The sequence below is a fragment of the Neodiprion lecontei genome, chromosome 1 (assembly GCF_021901455.1).
Source record: "Neodiprion lecontei isolate iyNeoLeco1 chromosome 1, iyNeoLeco1.1, whole genome shotgun sequence".
NCBI classification, from domain to species: Eukaryota; Metazoa; Arthropoda; class Insecta; order Hymenoptera; family Diprionidae; genus Neodiprion; species Neodiprion lecontei.
In genome coordinates, this window is record NC_060260.1 from 14,368,917 (window position 1) to 14,388,157 (window position 19,241).

Here is a 19,241-nt window from a genome sequence, read left to right on the forward strand (position 1 = left end):
GCACGCCTATTAAGCCGGTAGGACAACAGAGACGGCACTCTACCACCTGGTAAAAGGGAGGTGGAGGGGCCACCCTATCGAAAGAAAGCAGCGTTTTGCGTGTTTATGGACATTGAAGGGGCGTTCGACAACACCTCCTTCGATGCAATTTGTGAAGCTGCCACAAAGTTGGGCATAAGGCACATATTACAGACCAGGACTGTCTCCGCTAGTCTTGGAGGTACCGAGGTCAGGACCCAAGTTGGCAGGGGTTGCCCACAGGGGGCGTAGTCTTCCCCCTGCTGTAGACCCTGGTCGTGGACAGTCTAATTACGGGGCTCGACAAGATGATGATGACAGCGGTGGGTTAGGCTGACGACGTTACCTTAATCGTCGCAGGTGACCACCTTCCCTCTATGACAAGCAAGATGCAGAAGGCACTTAACTTTGTTCAGAACTGGTGCACATCTTAGGGTCTAAGGATCAATCCTAGCAAAACCGAGATGGTACTCTTTACTATGAAGTGCAACCTCATGATGGGACAAATTGAGATTTTTGGGTTAAGATTAACCCTGTCTATCGGGGTGCGCTACCTGGGAGTCACCTTGGACCGTAAACTTACATGGAGGGCCCACATCGACCAACAAGCACAGAAGGCTACGGCCACTTACTGGACCTGGATTATGCAGGAGGATGGTAGACTGAACCTGGGAACTACAACCATGGGTAGTCCGATCACAGCAATCATACTGTCTCAAATCACCTATGCTTCACTCGTGTGGTGGCCCGCAATGGGCAAGACCACATTTCGAATAGCATACGACCGCATCTACAGGATGACGATCGTGGGCATCACGGGGGCTCTTCGGCCACCTCGACAACTCCTACAGAGGCCCTTCTAGACCTACCGCCTCTACACATCACGGTGGAGGAGGATGCCTGCGGGTAACGCTACATCTGTGGCACCTAGGGCTTTGGAAGCGCACCGGTTTGGGACACACAGTGATACTAAACCGGTTAGGGGCACTGCGGACTGTTCTGGAACTGACCGGGGACCGCTGCCCTAGCAGATTCCAATTTGACCAAACTTTCAGGGTAATTTACCCCCCTAGGGAGACCTGGGTTAAGAACCCAGATGATTTATGCTCACCAAAAGGACTCGTTTGGTATACAGACAGGTCTAAAGCTGAGATGGGCACCGGCACCGGCTTCTGGTGCGGGGGACCAAGGACCAGCATTTCGCTCTCCGTAGGACCCACGGCCTCGGTACTACAAGCTGAATTGTTTGCCCTGCTGACCTGTGCCCTGCATATCCTGAGCAAAGGCTACAAAGGGAATCACATATACATCTAGTGACAGCCGAGCGGCACTTAGACACTTGGACGCATACGTCGTAAGTTCAGTGCGGACTTGGGACTGCATTACTCTCTTATCACGGCTGTCAAAGAATAACCGCGTAAGCTTCATATGGGCGCCAGGACACAGTGGCATCCAAGGCAACAAGCTGGAACACAACCTAGCCAGAGAGGGAGCATCACGCCGCACGAGTGACGAGGGCTGCCTCGCTGACCTATCTCCGGGGCACGTAAAACGCCTATCCAAGCAATGGACGGAGACCCGCTTCGCGGAACCCTGGAGTGGAGCACCGGGCACGGCTCAAACGAGGGCCCTATTCCAAGGGCCATCGCACGCATAAGCAGCCACGCTCATCAATCTAAACAGGACCGAGCTAAAAACCGCGGTGGGTTTCATTACCGGTCACTGGTACACGGGCAGGCACCTCGTACACTTGGGGCTCAGAACGGATTCCCTGTGCCCGAGATGCGGGGAGGAGCAGGAGACTCACCTCCACCTCATCAGCCGGTGTGGTGGACTCGAGGGACCGCGTAAACGGGCCCTTGGAGCTAGCTACACCGGCGAAGAAAAAATTGAGGAAATAAGGGTGGGCAGACTGCTTCAATTTGCCAAGCTGGCCGGCCTCACGTCGATTCTTACATATTAGGGTGCCCCAACGGGCCCGGGCACAATGGTCAAGCAGGACTGAACGCCCGGTTACCCCCGTCTAACATAAATACATAGATACGAGTCGTAGTATAAATAATTTATCCTGATGAATTTTAATTGCTATTCTCTGTAATAAATCAATTTTTAATAATTATTATTACTCTTATTATCGATTCGAAGTGTTTTACATTATATATTATCTTATATAATAAAGAGGGTTCCGTTTTTCTTTTTCGAGTACGGCACCCTAAAAAGTAGTAACCTATCGGACCATACAACGAACTATTAATGCAGGATTCTTTGACTTATATTTATAACATATAACGAATGACATATTCGCTTCATTTGCATTCCTTCCGATTATCATCCAATTAATTCAATGTTTCTTATGTAATTGTGGTGCTTAATATCTGAAATATTGCGAATTCAACCAAAAAATAAAGAAATATTGATAAAGCCCTAAAATTTTTGCAAGAATATCGAATATTTCATACGACCTGTCGCATTTTTGGTGCTCGTCTTTGAATAGTTTATTAGCAAATTTTATTCATATAGTTTTTAATATGTACATTCAAAATTTAGACGAACTTTTCAATTTGGTAAACTATGAAAAAAGATATGCATTTTCTAAACATATCAAAATCTATTTTTTATATTGTATTTCTCGAGAGATAATATTTTTTCGTTCCGCAGTCTATCGCAGAAGTTTTCATCTTTTACGACTGTCAATGCATAGACGGATATCTCGGCCAATTGATATTTAAAAAACGAGAGAAAATTAAAATATGACCATTTTACTCCGGGTCATGTGATGGGAATTCTAAAAGGGGTACTACAGGCCCAGGTATGCGACGAAAAAATGGATATGGCCTAGGGTTAAACAACACTAGCAAACTACACTATTTATGTAGAACATACCTCACCCATCTCCACATTATTGGGTGACATAAAGTTCTAATATTGGGTTCGAGATAAAGATCCAATTAACTTGTTTCAGATTCAACTGACGTATTAGCTTCAATGAAAAGGTCAAAAATGGTACATAGAAATTTATGTTACTCTTCTACCTCAAAATGTTAGATTTACATGTATAAAGTCGGAAAATTTCAAAGTAAAAGTTGAAAATTTTCTGAAAATATGTTTCGAAAAATTGGCAAAAGTATATCTCTAGCGAAAAAACGACTCAAGTCTAGAAGAAAGTGAATTTTAAAACTGACATTTCTTTGAAAATTAAACTTTCTGTTGTATTGAAATATACTTTGAAGTTCATCTGTTTGTGCATCCTCAACAATTCATGTCACAGCAGTAAGGTGCACATACATTTTTATTTTAAGAGGAGATGCAATTAAAGCTCTTAGTTGCATACCAACCAGAACAAAAATGACGTAGCCATAGCGATGTCTTGTGCAAAGCTTTACATATTACTAATACGGTGGTATGCTTAACCGTCCAATAGCCACAATCAAATTCAGATACAAAAAATGTTTTTTTTCTTCAAATTGCTAGACATCTTTCTGGGTACAAATTTTGTTAAAGAGGCAATTTAAGCAAATTTAGTTTTTCAGTTTTATGCGGCTAAATAGCTTTTGATTGAAACCCTGTCAAATTCGTGTAAACAATTTTTATAAAAATCAAGTATCATATTTAAAGAAATAGCCATTTCCCCGACGTGAAAAATTACTCAAATGACCACTAAAGGATTAATTAAATTGGTCATTGGATGGACATGAAAGTAAATCAAGTATATGAATTTCTGTAGTCAATAGGGTCGAGATAATTTCTCACAGAATAAGTGCCGATTCGTTTGCCAAAGTGATACAGTTTTATGAAACGAGAATTTAAAGATAAACGTAAGAATATGAATTCAAGTTTTCTATCACTACTGACTGGGTTGAATAATCGTGGATTTTCTCTGGTATTCAGCACTCTTTCTTCTCTAATACTCTTAGCTACAGACCTGAATGTGAAGACGGTATAAGCAGCTTGTTTCGGCCGCCGTTTGCTGAGCCAATACCTCCTGGTGGTGGGCCAACCGAGAATTGGTGCTGGCGGTCGCTTTCTCTGCTTGAACAAGTCAGTCAATTCTCATTAAAACGTGATAATACATCCAGAAAATTATTTCAACAAGAATCGTATAGATTAACTGGATACACCCATCAATATTCTGAAATAATCAAATCAGTCCGAAGCATAATTTTTCTTTACATTTATATCCACCTTGTGTAGGTACATTTATTGGCATGGACATTTTAAACACGAACCTCTACCGTATATTCTCTGCATGAGAGTACATGAGAAATTTAGTCACGATTGTAAATGAACATATATGTACTACCACTATATGTGCAATAATAACTCACGAAATAAATAATATGCATTGACAATTGTAATCAGCTATTAGTAGAATTTAATTTTGACAAAACTTTTCACCAAATTCAATACTCAAAATTACTAAAAATTGAGACCAGTTACTATTGAGGTGCAACTATAGAACAGACGCATGAAGCAGAAAAATATGTTTTCCAAATAATGTTTTGACCTACCCACAACCGTTAAACATTGAATATACAGTATGATCGTCGATTAATGTTCCAATAAGATGGTATCATTACAGAATGGCGTATTTTATGGGATTGACCAAGTATCATTTGAATGAGAAAGTTTTTTCGAACGCGGAAAGGTGAATCATCATTTTTAGTAATTGAGTTCAAATGTGCGAAAATTTACAAATCTTCCGGTTTACATCAGAATATTAAACGAATGAACGAGTATAACTTATTACCTTTTACGCACAAAATTAGATAGCTTTTCATACAATCAAGTATGCTCATATTTATCGATGAAAATTGAAAGAGTTACGAAATAAACAATGTCTGACTTGTTTTGGATGATACCTAATTAAACTTCTACTGGATGCAGTGTACCTAATCGTAAGATACTTTTTTATGGATTAGTTCCAATATCATTCTTAGGTTTATTTCATCGGTCACTTGGCCTAAAGTTTTGCATGTGTAAAAATATATACTTATATTTCAATTTGTTTTACTTTCAGCAAGTTCATGATGGTGCCACTTCAAGAGATCCTTCACCTGGAAATACAGCTAAAATTCAATTTTCTTAAGACGCTATTTTGAAAGAACAGTAATAAATACGATACCAAAAATTTTACTATTTGTTTATGAAGCATTCCATGACAATTTGTCCTGCGTTCGAATTGAGCTTTTTGATTTAGCGTGCAATTTTTCGAATGATTGTTGTGACTTTCGAAGGTACTCATTTTTTCCAAATCAATTTGAATGAGCTTCATTTTTGAAAACGACCATATTGATCGACATTATTTGAAAATTTGAAGTAATTCTGAAAAATCATGTGTCAGATATCAACTGTGGCGGCCATTCGCCAGCAGCAAGCTGGCGAAGAAAGTCTTTCTCAGAATTAATATTAACTTTTTCCTATTTCTGTCTTTTACAACTTTGTGTTGTACAATTAACAGTGTCCAGGCCTCGCCTTGCTAGCTGAGAGCCGACGGTTTGACCGTGCCTGGAATTTTCCTACATGTGGCGTTTATGGCGCGACGCGACCCTTGGCCTTGACTCGGGGGCGAGAGTACACTTTTTCACATTTTGAATGAAGTCTTCACCGTGCTCTGGCAACATATGCATCTACTAACTAGCTTCAGTCTTTTTGCCTTCTGCGTGCTCGTTAATCAATCGCCTAATTTCTGTAACTTGTTTGTCTTCTCTATTTCAACAAACCATTTGTTAATTCCTTGTTACCGTTAAACATAGTTCCCAGCGTCGGTTATTTCACCTTACAACTCCACATCAACAATTTTTGAGCTTAGATACGTAAATGTTGGATAAGTTTAATGTGCGTTCGCCCTGCATGAGCCAATGAGAGCTCGAAGCGCGCGCATGCGTGAGAGATATGTGAGACTGCGGTCGCTGCCATGTGTGTGAGCGTCAGTCGTCTCTAGAACTTTGTACGAGGAAGAACAAAAGAATAAAATACATTTGTTAAAATCTTCTTTTAGTTAAATTGGTGTGACGTTAATTTCCACAACCTGTTTCCTATCCTCACGATAAAATATGCGACAGTAAATAGGGTTGAAAAAAATATACCGATTTTTTTCTTCTCATAACTATAGGTATTACGGGACTTCGGGAGGATTGGTTCGAAGAGCGGTTGTCAAACCACCTCTATACCCACTTGTTACGTCCGGCGTATCGCCACCCGTCTACTACTCCTACTTGCTAACTCGTTCACATTTCTTATACTACCGTCATAGTCTCTATCCTCTTCCACTATCTCCATCCAGCCTCACGCTACTCGTTATCGCCCTTACTCAGCTACTTCCATTCTACTTACTCATATTTTAACTCTCAACAACCTCACATCATAGACTCCTTACGTACGTCCCGAACTGCAAACTTCGTTTCTACTGTTCCATCTAGTACCTGACAATGAATACATACATAATTGATATTCTAAACCTACCTATACTTCAGCCCTTATTCTAACGTGCCGTTGTCCTGGATCGTAAAAGCGAAGCCTATCCAATCTTTCTTTACCGCTCGGCAATAGATAACACGACCGTAACGCACTCAATATGTTATCCGGATAGATTCGGATCCGATCTCGTTGCCGTTCCCGATCCGGGAATGATGAAAGGAGTGATCGAATGGGAATAGGAAAACAGAAAAGAGACTATAAGATTACTAGGAATGTGGGAAAGTTAGTAAGTAGCGAAATATGGTGAAGATGGATGGCGATTCGTCGGAGGGTATTAATAAGGAAGAGTTAATCCACCCCACCTCAATGTTAAAAGATTTTAATGTATGACATATTGTTTTTGAGACTTTATGAGAATTTTAAATTGAGTCGATCAATGTGGTCTTTTTAAAAAAAATTTAGCTTATTTCAGTTGATTCGAAAAATTTGAGGTAAAGCGAGTGGGTTTGAGCCGACCATGAGCAAGCCATGATATTCCCATTTTCAAACTAGTTTCGAGTTGAAATAATGAGACTGATAATAATAGTTATAATGATAGTGATAGCGATAGCGACGACGCCGAGGTCGACAACATCAATAATAATGTCACTATCTCCTTTAAACTTGAGAAGTCTTATGTTAAATTCGTGAGTAGCGGCTCCAAAAAATCTTCGAGTACCAATTTTTATCAAAATCCAAATATTTTGGTGTTTTATTCATAGAATATTAAATACGCCAAATTTTAATTTTGTCAAACTTATTTCAGACTTGTGATCAGTGATCCGAAAAACCTTGTAGTACCAATTTTTATTGGAATCCGTTCATCCATTCTCCAGATATCATTCTTAAATTATTTTTTAGAAGTTAGTACTTAAATAATTGGAAAAATACTAAACCGAACAAAGCCAAAATTTAATCTGTTTTGGTTAAATTGCGGGTCGCAAAGGATAATAAAGTCTAATGATTAATCATTTATGGCAAAACAAGCATCGCATGCCTGGGTGGACGGTGCCATGTTCCTGTTCTGCTCTATTGGTGTGCTACGTTTCTCACTCGCTTGGCGCGGTCTTACAAGGCTAATACAATATAATGAGTTCTAACTATAAATTTGAAAAAACTGCGTCGATTGAGACCAAAATAATTAAAATCCGGAAACTCTTTGACGCACACGCACACGCGCGCGTGCAGATCTAGTGAACTTTTTTCAACCCAACTTTCCATTTTCGAGGTGATTACAATTACTTTTTTTTCCCTCCAATAATAGAGTAATGAGAAGTCAAAAATAAGTGCTTTTGAGAGTCAAAACAATCACGTCCAAATTGAGAATCAAATCGGAGAACTCAAGGATACACAAGTCGATTTGACGGAAAATAGTGTCTCGGAATTTTTGGTCCAATGTAGCGTTCAGTAGAGGGCTGTGACTAGCCCGGTTAAAAATTAGAAGCCCCAATGGTTAACATGATAAGGCCTCATAAAATTACCTAAAACCAGAAAATCAACAAAATTCCTCAAGCTCACGCCAATAGTTACCGCTATATGTACAGTCATAACTTTTAGAGTAGTCATTTTAGTTTTGTATTCTTGATTTTTGAGTTGAAAAGTAACATTTGATGATCCTTGACATTATCTCTAAATTTTATTCGTTTTTTTATGTCAGATAAGCTCGTAACAGCTTATCGTATCTACAGTGGGGACGTCTGAATCATTTGTCGGATTATTTACTACCGTCTATTGAAGGCTGCAATAAAAGAAATACTGAAAAAAACGTGTCCATCATCTTGAAACATGTATAAGGGGCATTCAACAAATTATGGATCAAGAACGGTAAACGGTATTTCGGATTGACTTTAAACTTTGTTCTCTAAAAGTACTGGTCGAAAAACAAAGCATATTAAAGTATAGTATATATATTTTTTTTCGACCCATGTTATAGGGAACTTTTTTGTTCATTTTCATATGAAAAACGTAATCGAAAAATAATTTTTGAAATTTTATAATATTCGAAATCCAACTTTTGGTGTGATGAAATCTCCATCTTCAAATAGGGCTAGAAAATTTTGTCACATTTTCGTAGTATTTCCTGAATTATTTCAGATTGTAGAAAATAGTCGCTTTTGAGATTGTAATATCTCAGATACGTGTTACGTCCTCCAGACCTTACATCCTGTTCCCACATTCTTACAGCTACCTTATACCCTGTATCCTCTTCTTATCAACTCACTGCCTCATAGTCCAAGAGCTGATGACAAATTTAGAGAAGGTGTTTTGCCCACGTTAAAATAATTGAAAAACAACACTATTACTATGGGTGCATCTGGAATGGTGGTTCTGGTAGAGGTCTTGCGATTATTTCGCCATTGCGCGACCTATTAGATTTGAAAAAAAAATAAACCCAAAAAATATCTTTTGGGCAAGTTGAAATTTTTTTATCTATTGTTTTAGCAGCTGTATAATACATAAATAACAATCCCAGACTAGTTTTTGAGTTTTAAAGTATGACCTGACCCCCCCGGATTTATTTAATTAATATACCCAAAAAATATACTTTAGGCATTCTAAAATTTTTATGGCATATTCAATAAACAATTTAAAAAATACATGTCAATTGCCAGACGATTTGAATGGTTTCTAAAAACTCCCTGACATGAATAAAGATTTTAAATAAGTGCGACAAAAAAGTCTCACTTGTAGTTACAAGTGCGAGAGAGATAGTTTATCAACACCTGCCGGCAGCCGACGGGGCCCCTGGCTCCTTGGCCTATGGTTGGTCGCCTCAAGACCATGTGACCATGTGACCACTATTTACTATGAAACTCGCTCTCAACACAGACAGCACAGTAATGGAGTAATTAATTTTTCAATAAAATAACAAATATATTATAAGCTCATAAGTTTTTTTTCTTTGATACCAACGTGTCATTAAATTCCTTGCAACTCGTAGACTTGCTAAACGGAGTATTATGTGAGGTATGTGTGGTATTACCTTGAATAATTTATTAATTTTCATTAAAATAATTTTTATCACCAAAATATTTGCTTTCACTACAAAAATACTAAATTATATTAACTATATACACAGATATTTGGTCTATATACATACAATTTAGGGTGTGTCATTTTAGGGCGATATTTTTTTTTTTTGCTCGTCACCCGAAAAGTTTTCAGTTCGAATCTAAAAACAAATCCTCGCGCAAGGGGAGCGCTGTCAAAATATATTTAGAGGTAGCGCAACGGCATTGAAGTTTTCCCATTTGATTAACATGGGAAAATTTTTTTTTCACTATTATTGGTTGTCCCAAGTCTGATTAAATCGTACGGTATTTTCCCTATAGGGTTTTATAGGAAATCGAATTCTCTACAAAAAACGTCTCTTGACTTTTGTCTGTAAAATCAACTATCTCTCTCGCACTTGTAACTACAAGTGAGACTTTTTTGTCGCACTTATTTAAAATCTTTATTCACGTCAGGGGGTTGTTAAAAACCATTCAAATCGTCTGGCAATTGACATGTATTTTTTAAATTGTTTATTGAATATGCCTTAAAAATTCTAGAATGCCTAAAGTATATTTTTTGGGTATATTAATTAAATAAATCCGGGGGGTCAGGTCATACTTTAAAACTCAAAAACTAGTCTGGGATTGTTATTTATACATTATACAGCTGCTAAAACAATAGATAAAAAAATTTCAACTTGCCCAAAAGATATTTTTTGGGTTTATTTTTTTTTCAAATCTAATAGGTCGCGCAATGGCGAAATAATCGCAAGACCTCTACCAGAACCACCATTCTAGATGCACCCACAGTAATAGTGTTGTTTTTTTATTATTTTAACGTGGGCAAAACACCTTCTCTAAATTTGTCATCAGCTCTTGGACTATCAGTTCCCATACCGCGTCAACAGAATGCTCCCTCTATCCCTGCACTGCAACTAGCCAGTCCATCGCATCCTTCCCCCGATATACGAACTCTCAAGTCATCACTCATTCGAACAACATCTAAAAAGACCTCTCTTCCCTTTTTCCATGTCTCTGACAATAAATCAATCGTACACTCAAACATTCAACTCCTCAATGTAACTTCCTCTCATTTCCTCTGATTCTTCGTACGTGCGTGTAGTCGATGTGTTAAGAATCCGAAATAGACCGTAATAACATCACGGCTGGGTGTGGATGCGGTCATCGATAGCCGCTCATCGTGACCACTATCATCCACCCCGTAACATACGCATAATCGAAACAATTTGAAAAAAATAGAGCCTCGTTTTTCGACCGGCACTTTCACAGAAAAAAGCTTGAAGTAAATCGGAAATACCAATTTCCATTTTTGATCGATACTTCGTGGAATGCCCCATTAATAAATACCAATCCTGTTTTGTTTATCCTATTTTCAAAATACAGGGCCATTCATTTCATTTTGGTAACAGGTCCGACTGATGCAGTCGATTCTACCTGAAGCCCGCATAACTGGCTCTTTCTCACTCAAGAGTCATCAGCAGGACAGTATTCAATAAATGGCTTCATAGATCCCCAAAATCTATACTCTTGAGAGTGTTGCCTAGGTAATGCACCTATATTGATCTGGCTTTCATTTGAAATACCTGTGTAAAATTTGGAAGCGATTGTCTGAACCATACCGAAGTTATTTTACTTTTAATTATTCGTGATTTTAAATTGAGTTTTGCAGGAAACTGTCGAGCTCAATGTAAAATCATGAAAAATTAAATTACCTTAAAATTTTACACAGGTGTTTGAAATATAAGAGCAGACAACTTGTGTAATTTTCATCGATCTAGTACGATTTCGACCTACCTGTACGCCCTGTACATACTTAAAATTCGTTCGGAACGGAACCTTTCTACTCCAGTGGAGAGTTTAACTATAAAATTCAAGTAAAAATTGCTATTATGCTGTACCATCACGTATGCCGATTTACCAAGGGCCTAAGCGTAGCACCAAGGTTCAATCCGGTGCAGTAAGTGGGATTGTCTGTTTCAATAATTCGGAACAATTGTAGTGTAATAATTGTGATTTTATACCGTTTCTAGAACTCATTGTTTTTAGTTGCATAAAAAAAAAAATACGAGGGACTAATTTTTATTATACAGCACGCGGTTCTTGGTTTTCATCTACTACATCTGTACAACCAGAACTATTTTAAACGAATTCACTAAAGTGATACGTTCCCTGGTTACTTTCTTTTTTACCTACTTCGCGTGGTTCGGTTGTGAACACGTGATGCGGAAGAAAGCGCACTATTTAACTAGGCACACCCTTAATTTGTTTCACTTGTGACTGATTTTGCAGACATGGAAAAATATTAATAAAGTAACAGCACCAGTGAATGACCACCTTAGAAATTTCTTCGTGACAGTTCGCTAAATTTCAGTGAAGCCTACATAATCACAACCCGCTTACTACGATTGGGTATTGTACAATATTCATATTTTTGAATAAGTTGACTTGAGACGACTTTTTCACAATCATAAAATGAATACTGAAATATTCGTCAGAATACAATTTTTTTTGGAAACACCAGTGAATGCGACTATTGCTGTACCAGTACATGATCGTAAATTCATGCAGACGTTGTTCCAATCAAAGTAAAGAGTCGCATGTATTTGAAACCGAGTTGAACAATGTACAATCGAAACTGAAATTCTAAATAAACTACGTTTAGCAGTCAAAGAATAGATATAACTAGAAGATCACAGAGTTACGAGACAAGACGCTTTTGGCGGTACATTTGAATAAAGAATATCGAGGTATCTAGAAAAGCGTTGCCATTATTTTTACCAATTTCTTGGGGTCATTCACATTTAAGTATCTGATACCAATAAATATAGTCTTATTTTCATACCATAGCGATTACGGTATACAAAATTCAGAGCAAATCAATTTCTGTAAACTGTGTAATGTGCTTCATTTTGAAGTATCTCAGGTAGAAATTGGATTGTTTCTCGGAAATAAAAGCGTACTTGGTAGTTCCATATTCTTTGCCTTGACCTTCTTAATTCTGACCAGTGATGTTGAAGCATTCTAATATTGTGCAAATTCCAATAAAATTTATGACAATTAAGTGAACTACATTTACTTATGAACGCACGGAATTTCAACGTAGGATATACTGTATAGTGATAGCTTCCTTAGCACCCATCCGAACATGTGACACGTTGATTATAAATTTTTACGATATTCTATTAAGCGACTTTTTCGAATGTCATGTGATACCTTGACTGCGATTAGGAGAGCATAAAAATATTGTTGTTAGCTAGAACATACATTTTTAAAACTTATTTTGGTGATTTTGTGTGACTGCAGTCAGTAACTGGTGTCCAGCGAATCACTGGTGCAACTACAGCAGTACCTTGTATTGTTATCCTTGAAAACATGTAACTCGTTTTCTAGAAAGCAACATATTATTTTTTTAGCTTTTGTAAAAGATGTAACTTAGTATACCTTATTATAACAATGGCATGCTATTAATAGTTATATGATTTTTTGAGAAAAATGTGTGCAGGCACAATTGTCAGTACAACACGTAAGAGTTATGAATAGTCAGAATTGAAATTCATTATTACGCCTAATTACAACATATTAGTTCAACGGGTCAAACCTCCAAGTAGTTGAAACTTGCAATGGATGAAAACGCCGAATGGTGCAAGCTCCGAATAGTCAAACTTACGAACGGCTCAAATCACCAAAGCGTCAAATTTCTGACGTTTTAATTCTAATTCATATCAATTCCAAGAATTTATGGTAGACACATTTGAAACTCGTAACCGCGTATTACAAATTTTGGCCATTCACGAATCCAATGATTCGAAGACTTGACCATTCGGATATTTGGCCTCATATCGGTGTGATTTGACATTATGGCCGATTTAAATTCCCATCGTTCAGTAATATGAGTCATAACTAACGATTGTGTACCAATTGGCATTCGGTAATTAGTAACATTCATCGACTCTGTGATTAAGTCATTAAGAAATTTTCATATTGTAACACAACAATAAACTATGTTTTCTCTTCGTTTTTTAAATCTGTGCGATTAGAAGCTCATTTTAAACTCGCATACAAAAAACTCAAACCACCTTTCCTCTCTTTCTTTAAAGTATCCTCCCGCCCTTCCTCTCCTGCAGAAGAAAGGTAAATTGTTAGTTCATGAAAAAAAAAACTGCAATAATCGCTGGTTTTTCTTCTGGTTATTCAGCCCAACTCTTGTCACCGTTCACTTGTTGATATCGAGGGGTTCACTCGATGTACATAACTTCAATAGAACAAAAAATTCATTCATTATCTGTACGTATGATGTAGATTGTTATCTTATTACTTCACTATTACTTCCGAACATAACTAATAATAATAACACTTGAAATGTCATTGAGGCAGACGGATTGGATCCGGTGGAAAGAAATGAGGTCACATTATCCAATACGTCCGAAAATCGATAATATTTTCACTCACAAATAACACTAAATAAGAGGAAAAAAAAAAAATAAGAACGATAAGCATCAACTTTTGAACTGATCTTCAACATATGATAGTGGGGAGTATGCATTCATGCAATGAATAAGAAGCGAGAAAATAATTTTATACATTTTATGCAAAACCTTGTCTGTTTGGGAACCTGAAAATTCTATACAGGGTGAGTGGTACAGATACGACAGGTCTGGACCACAAAATGGCGGCATACCGGCAGCGTATCCTGATTCCTTACCGACAGTCGGTATGTTACCACCGCGATGGTAAGTCTTACTCACGATATTGTTACCGGCTGAAGCGTTAACATAGATGGCGCCAATAGTATTTTCACCCGATTTTATCGACACACAGTTTGACAATGAATTATTTGCTTAGTCAGATGAGTAGCCAGTTTGATTTTTGCTCAGTCGGATGAGCAGCCATTTTGATTATAGTTTAGTCAGATGAGCATCCATTTTGATTATTGCTTAGTCGGATAAGCAATCATTTTGATTTTTTCACCGTCGGATGAGCAAAAATTACACATTTTTTTATTGTTAGATGGTAAACCTTTTACCGACGAAATTGTTATCTATGATCTTACCGACAGTTGGTGTTACCGGGTGTTACCACAGGCTTGACGTATGTGGCGCCCCCCCCCCCCCCCCCCTCCGCCCCTTCCCATCGCATTATCGATCAATCGATATTGCATCGATCGACTCTGCGTGATGTTTCCATTGCTTGCAGCAATATGGCAACTTTTTATTCATTTATCGTATGGTTGGGGGTGAACGTTTCAAAAAATAACGGTCGGATGCTTTAAATATTTGTTTGTTTTATTTATCAACAATTACATTCTGTTTTTAGCTTATACATAATAATGGAAATAGATCATCATAATTTGAATTGAGCAAATAACCTTACACATATTTTCATTATTCGCACGATAATAATGATAATAATTAAACATCCTATCTCAAAATTGACTTATACCAATTTTTTTCCAGTACCACTAATCGGATTATACTCAACAATGCGGTCATGCAAGATCATGCAGTAGGCAGAAGTGTGTGGCGGGAACGCAATGCTAGAGTCAAATTCCAATCGTATATCCACAGGTCCAGTTTTCAATGTTTCGTTCTGCTTGGAGCAATCGATGACGATAAGGGGGGCTCGGTTTATAAATTCACGCTTCGATAGCAAAGGCTCAGCTTCTTTGTTATAGTAGGTCATTTGAAACCGAACATACATGTAATATCGAAAAAATAGAAACATGCGAGTATGCACAGGCCATCAGGTAGTTTTAGGTATAGTAATAAGGTATTTTGTACAGAGTGTAGGAGAAGTATGACGTTGAGGGATGCAAGAGTGGAGTGGGAGGTGAACGGGGACAGAGGGTCAATTGACCTGAGAAGGGAGTTCAGTTCTTACTGCGTTACCGACAAAGACGTGTCACTCTTATGTACAACACTATGATGAACACTTAAACTAAAGCCTGAACCTATTCTCTACTAGAGTTAAGAACCTGTATCCCATCCACATCCCAGGGATAAGTATATAACATTTGGGGGCTCAACCGGGATCTAGATTGTGACAGTTCGAGTTTAAAGTTAAGTGTGACAGTGTAGTTTGATAAAATGGCAAACAACGGAGGAGTTAACGAAGTGTTGGGTTTAACCGATGAAGAAGTGGCCCAAATGACCGTACCAGAGCTAAAAGCTGAGCTCAGGGGAAGACGCTTCAGGGTATCAGGTCGGAAGCGGGAACTTTTACAGCGGTTGATGGCGGCGTTGAGGTTGGAACGGGAGCACGGGGCGCGAGAGGCCGAGGAAGACGACAACGACGACGACGAAGAAGAAGAAGATGAAGACGAAGAAGAGGAACCGGAAGGCATCCCGGAAGACGCCGGGGCGGGCCAAGAGGTGAACCTTCAAAACAAAGACGAAGTAGACCGTGCAACCCCAGTAATCCGACGACCGAACAGACCCAAGCAGACGTTATTGCTCTTAAAAGACGTGGAGAACGCATTGGAGAAGTTCAGCGGGGACGATTTGATGAACGTTTCTCGTTGGCTTGAAGATTTTGAAGAGATGGCGGAAGTTTGTGGGTGGACTAACGTACACAAAGTCGCGTTCGGAAAGAAGATGTTGGCGGGTTCAGCGTTGGCTTTTGTGCGGCAGGAAAGGTGTACGAAGACGTGGGCTAAGCTCAAGAAAGCCCTGAAGGACGAATTCCAAGAAAAAGTGACCGATCAGCAGATTCACCGAGAGCTGGGGCAAAGGAAGAAGAAAACGGAGGAGACGCTGCAACAGTACATGTACGCTATGCGTGAGATTGCAGGGCAAGGAACAGTGGATACACGATCATTAGTTGAGTACATTATTCAGGGTATTCCTGACGAAGTAACAAACAAAAGTGCCCTGTATGGTGCCAGGACGATGCAAGAGTTGAAGGAGCGGTTCAAACAGTACGAAGCGATGAAAAGGGACATGAAGACGAAGCCAAAACCCGTCGAGAAGAAAGACGACAAGACGAAGAAGTCGGAAGCAAAAGGTCATCCGAGGAAGCGGGCAGTTGGTGAGAAAAGTGACAAAACGAGGTGTTTTAATTGTGGCGGTGAGGATCACGTTAGTGCGGAGTGTCCGGATAAAGAAAAAAGAGCGAAGTGTTTCAATTGCAATAAGTTTGGGCACATCGCGGCGCGGTGCCCGGACAAGAAGAAAGAATCATGTGTGATCTCAAGACTAGATATGAAGAAGTACACCAAGGAAGTGTCAATAGATGACTCTAAGTTTGTAGCATTAGTGGATACGGGGAGTGATTTAACGTTTATAAGATCAGATGAGTATGTAAGATTGGGGTCACCACCTTTAGGTAACCGCAGAATTGAGTTTGCAGGTGTTGGATCCACTGGTAATGAAACTTGGGGTGATTTTTCTAAGGTAATTAATACTGATGGGTACAATTTGCCAGTAACATTGCATGTAGTATCTAATAAGGTTTTGACAAATCACGGTTTATTGTTGGGTACTGACTTCTTGGACCAAGTAGAAGTTAGGGTCAAACGAGGTGAAGTGACGTTTTTTAAATTAGATGAAGCCGAGACTAACGTAAATGCGCCGGAGATATTTAGTATAAATGTTATAGAGAAGACCAAGGAGGTAGACTTATCTTATGTTGAAGATATACCTTATCGAGACGCTTTGAGAGACATTATTAACGGGTATAAGCCGGAAAAGACGCGAGATGTTGGATTAACAGCTAAAATTGTTTTAAAGAGCGAGAAGCCAATTGTTAGACGGCCGCGAAGACTGGCCCCTTGCGAAAAAAAAGAAGTCGATGATTTAATGAAGATGTGGGTAGAGGACGGAGTGATAAGATCGTCAAATTCTGAATACGCGAGTCCTATAGTAGTAGTAAGGAAAAAAGATGGTTCAATCAGAGTCTGTATAGATTTTCGCGAGTTAAATGAGCTTATTGAATGTCCACATTTCCCGTTGCCGTTAATAGATGATATTTTAGACGCGTTACAGGGTTCGGAGTATTTTACGACGCTAGATTTGAAGAATGGGTTTTTTCATGTATGGCTAGACGAAAAGAGTCGTAAATATACAGGTTTCGTCACACCGACGGGACAGTACGAGTTTTTAAAATTGCCGTTTGGTTTAAAGATTTCCCCGATTGTATTTCAGAAATATATTACGATGATATTTAAGGAGCTTATAGATAAGGGTATTGTCATAGTATATATGGACGATACTGTTATCCTGGCGAAGAATCTCCAGGAGGCATGGGAACGTTTGGTAATGGTTATAAAATTAACCGAAGAGTACGGGCTAGTTATAAACTGGGAAAAATGTCGTTTTATGTTAAAAGAAATCGAGTACTTGGGGTATGTCATTTCGAAAGACACCATAAAACCATCTACTCATAAAACCCAGGCCGTGGCAAACTTTCCCAAGCCAGCATCTGTCAAAAAAGTCCAAAGTTTCTTGGGACTTACGGGTTATTTTAGAAAATTTATAAGAGGGTACGCGAAGATTGCTAAGCCGTTAACAGATTTACTGAGAAAGGACGTAAAGTTTCGGTTTGGGGATCATGAAACAGAAGCATACGAGGCCTTGAAGGCAGTACTTACCAATAATCCTGTGTTAAAATTATACAGAATAGGGGCTAAGACTGAATTGCATACGGATGCGTCTATAGAAGGGTACGGGGCAATATTGATGCAATTAGACCCGGACGACGGGAGGTTCCATCCGGTTTATTTTGCCAGTGGCAAAACAACTCCTGCAGAGTCTAAGTACACGAGTTATGAATTAGAAGTGCTAGCTATTGTTAAGGCATTGGTTAAGTTTAGAGTGTATTTACTGCCTATACCATTTACTATTGTAACTGATTGTCAAGCGTTTGCAATGACCATGAAAAAGAAAGATTTATGTTTGCGTGTGGCCAGATGGGCTTTATTGTTGGGTGATTTTAAGTATGAAGTATGTCATCGGCCAGGTAAAAGTATGCAGCATGTTGATGCATTAAGCCGAAATCCATTGTCGAGTGTCATGTGTGTAAGCGAGAGTGAAGATGGGCTGATTGCACGTTTAAGAAGCGCACAAAACAAGGACAGTGAAGTCCGTAAGCTTATAGATGCCGTAACGTGCAGCCGGACCGAGGGGTATGTAATTAGAAATAATATTTTGTACAAAAATTGTAAAGACGATTTGCTAATTGTAGTACCTAAGGCGATGCAGACCCAGGTAGTCAAGCAGGCACACGAACGTGGCCACTTTGGGGTCACAAAGACCGAAGCGTTTGTTAAGCAAGACTTCTGGTTTAAGGGGCTGCGAGAAAAGGTTGAGCACGTGATAGCCAACTGTTTAGACTGTATTTTGGCTGAGCGGAAAATGGGTAAACAAGAGGGGTATTTAAATCCTTTGGACAAAGAAGACACGCCGTTGGATACTTACCATATTGACCATGTGGGCCCAATGACTGTTACAAAGAAAAGATATGCGCATATTTTTGTAGTGGTGGATGCATTTACAAAGTTTACGTGGCTTTATCCCACTAAATCTACTGATACAGTGGAGGTATTAGACAGATTGACAAAGCAAGCTGCCGTTTTTGGAAATCCGAAACGAATCATCTCCGATCGAGGGACAGCATTTACGTCTAATGCATTCAAGGACTACTGTATCAAAGAAGGTGTAGAGCATTCCTTAATTACGACCGGAGTTCCCAGGGGGAACGGACAGGTAGAGAGAGTAAACCGTACTCTCATACCATTGTTAACAAAACTGACGGCGCCTA

At 39.0% G+C, this 19,241-nt stretch overlaps 2 protein-coding genes across 10 annotated transcripts in view; one reads left to right on the plus strand and one right to left on the minus strand.

The window, feature by feature from the left end:
- Positions 1-19,241, plus strand: part of LOC124295250 — a 100,455-nt gene that overhangs the window by 36,308 nt on the left and 44,906 nt on the right. Inside the window, exons 8-9 of one of the 2 annotated variants that reach the window (XM_046744567.1) lie at positions 2,981-4,056; positions 5,036-5,146. The exons of the other annotated variant lie outside the window; for it this stretch is intronic. The gene's annotated coding sequence lies outside the window, so the exon portion shown is untranslated. Of the gene's footprint in view, positions 1-2,980; positions 4,057-5,035; positions 5,147-19,241 lie in introns of those variants that run through there. 2 annotated transcript variants of the gene reach the window in all.
- LOC107221423 (trithorax group protein osa-like) overlaps positions 1-19,241 on the minus strand; it is a 247,354-nt gene that overhangs the window by 20,425 nt on the left and 207,688 nt on the right. For all 8 annotated transcript variants that reach the window (XM_046744413.1, XM_046744463.1, XM_046744214.1 and 5 more), the window contains one exon: positions 3,941-4,044. In XM_046744413.1, coding sequence (XP_046600369.1) covers positions 3,941-4,044 — 104 coding nt within the window. The remainder of the gene's footprint in view (positions 1-3,940; positions 4,045-19,241) is intronic.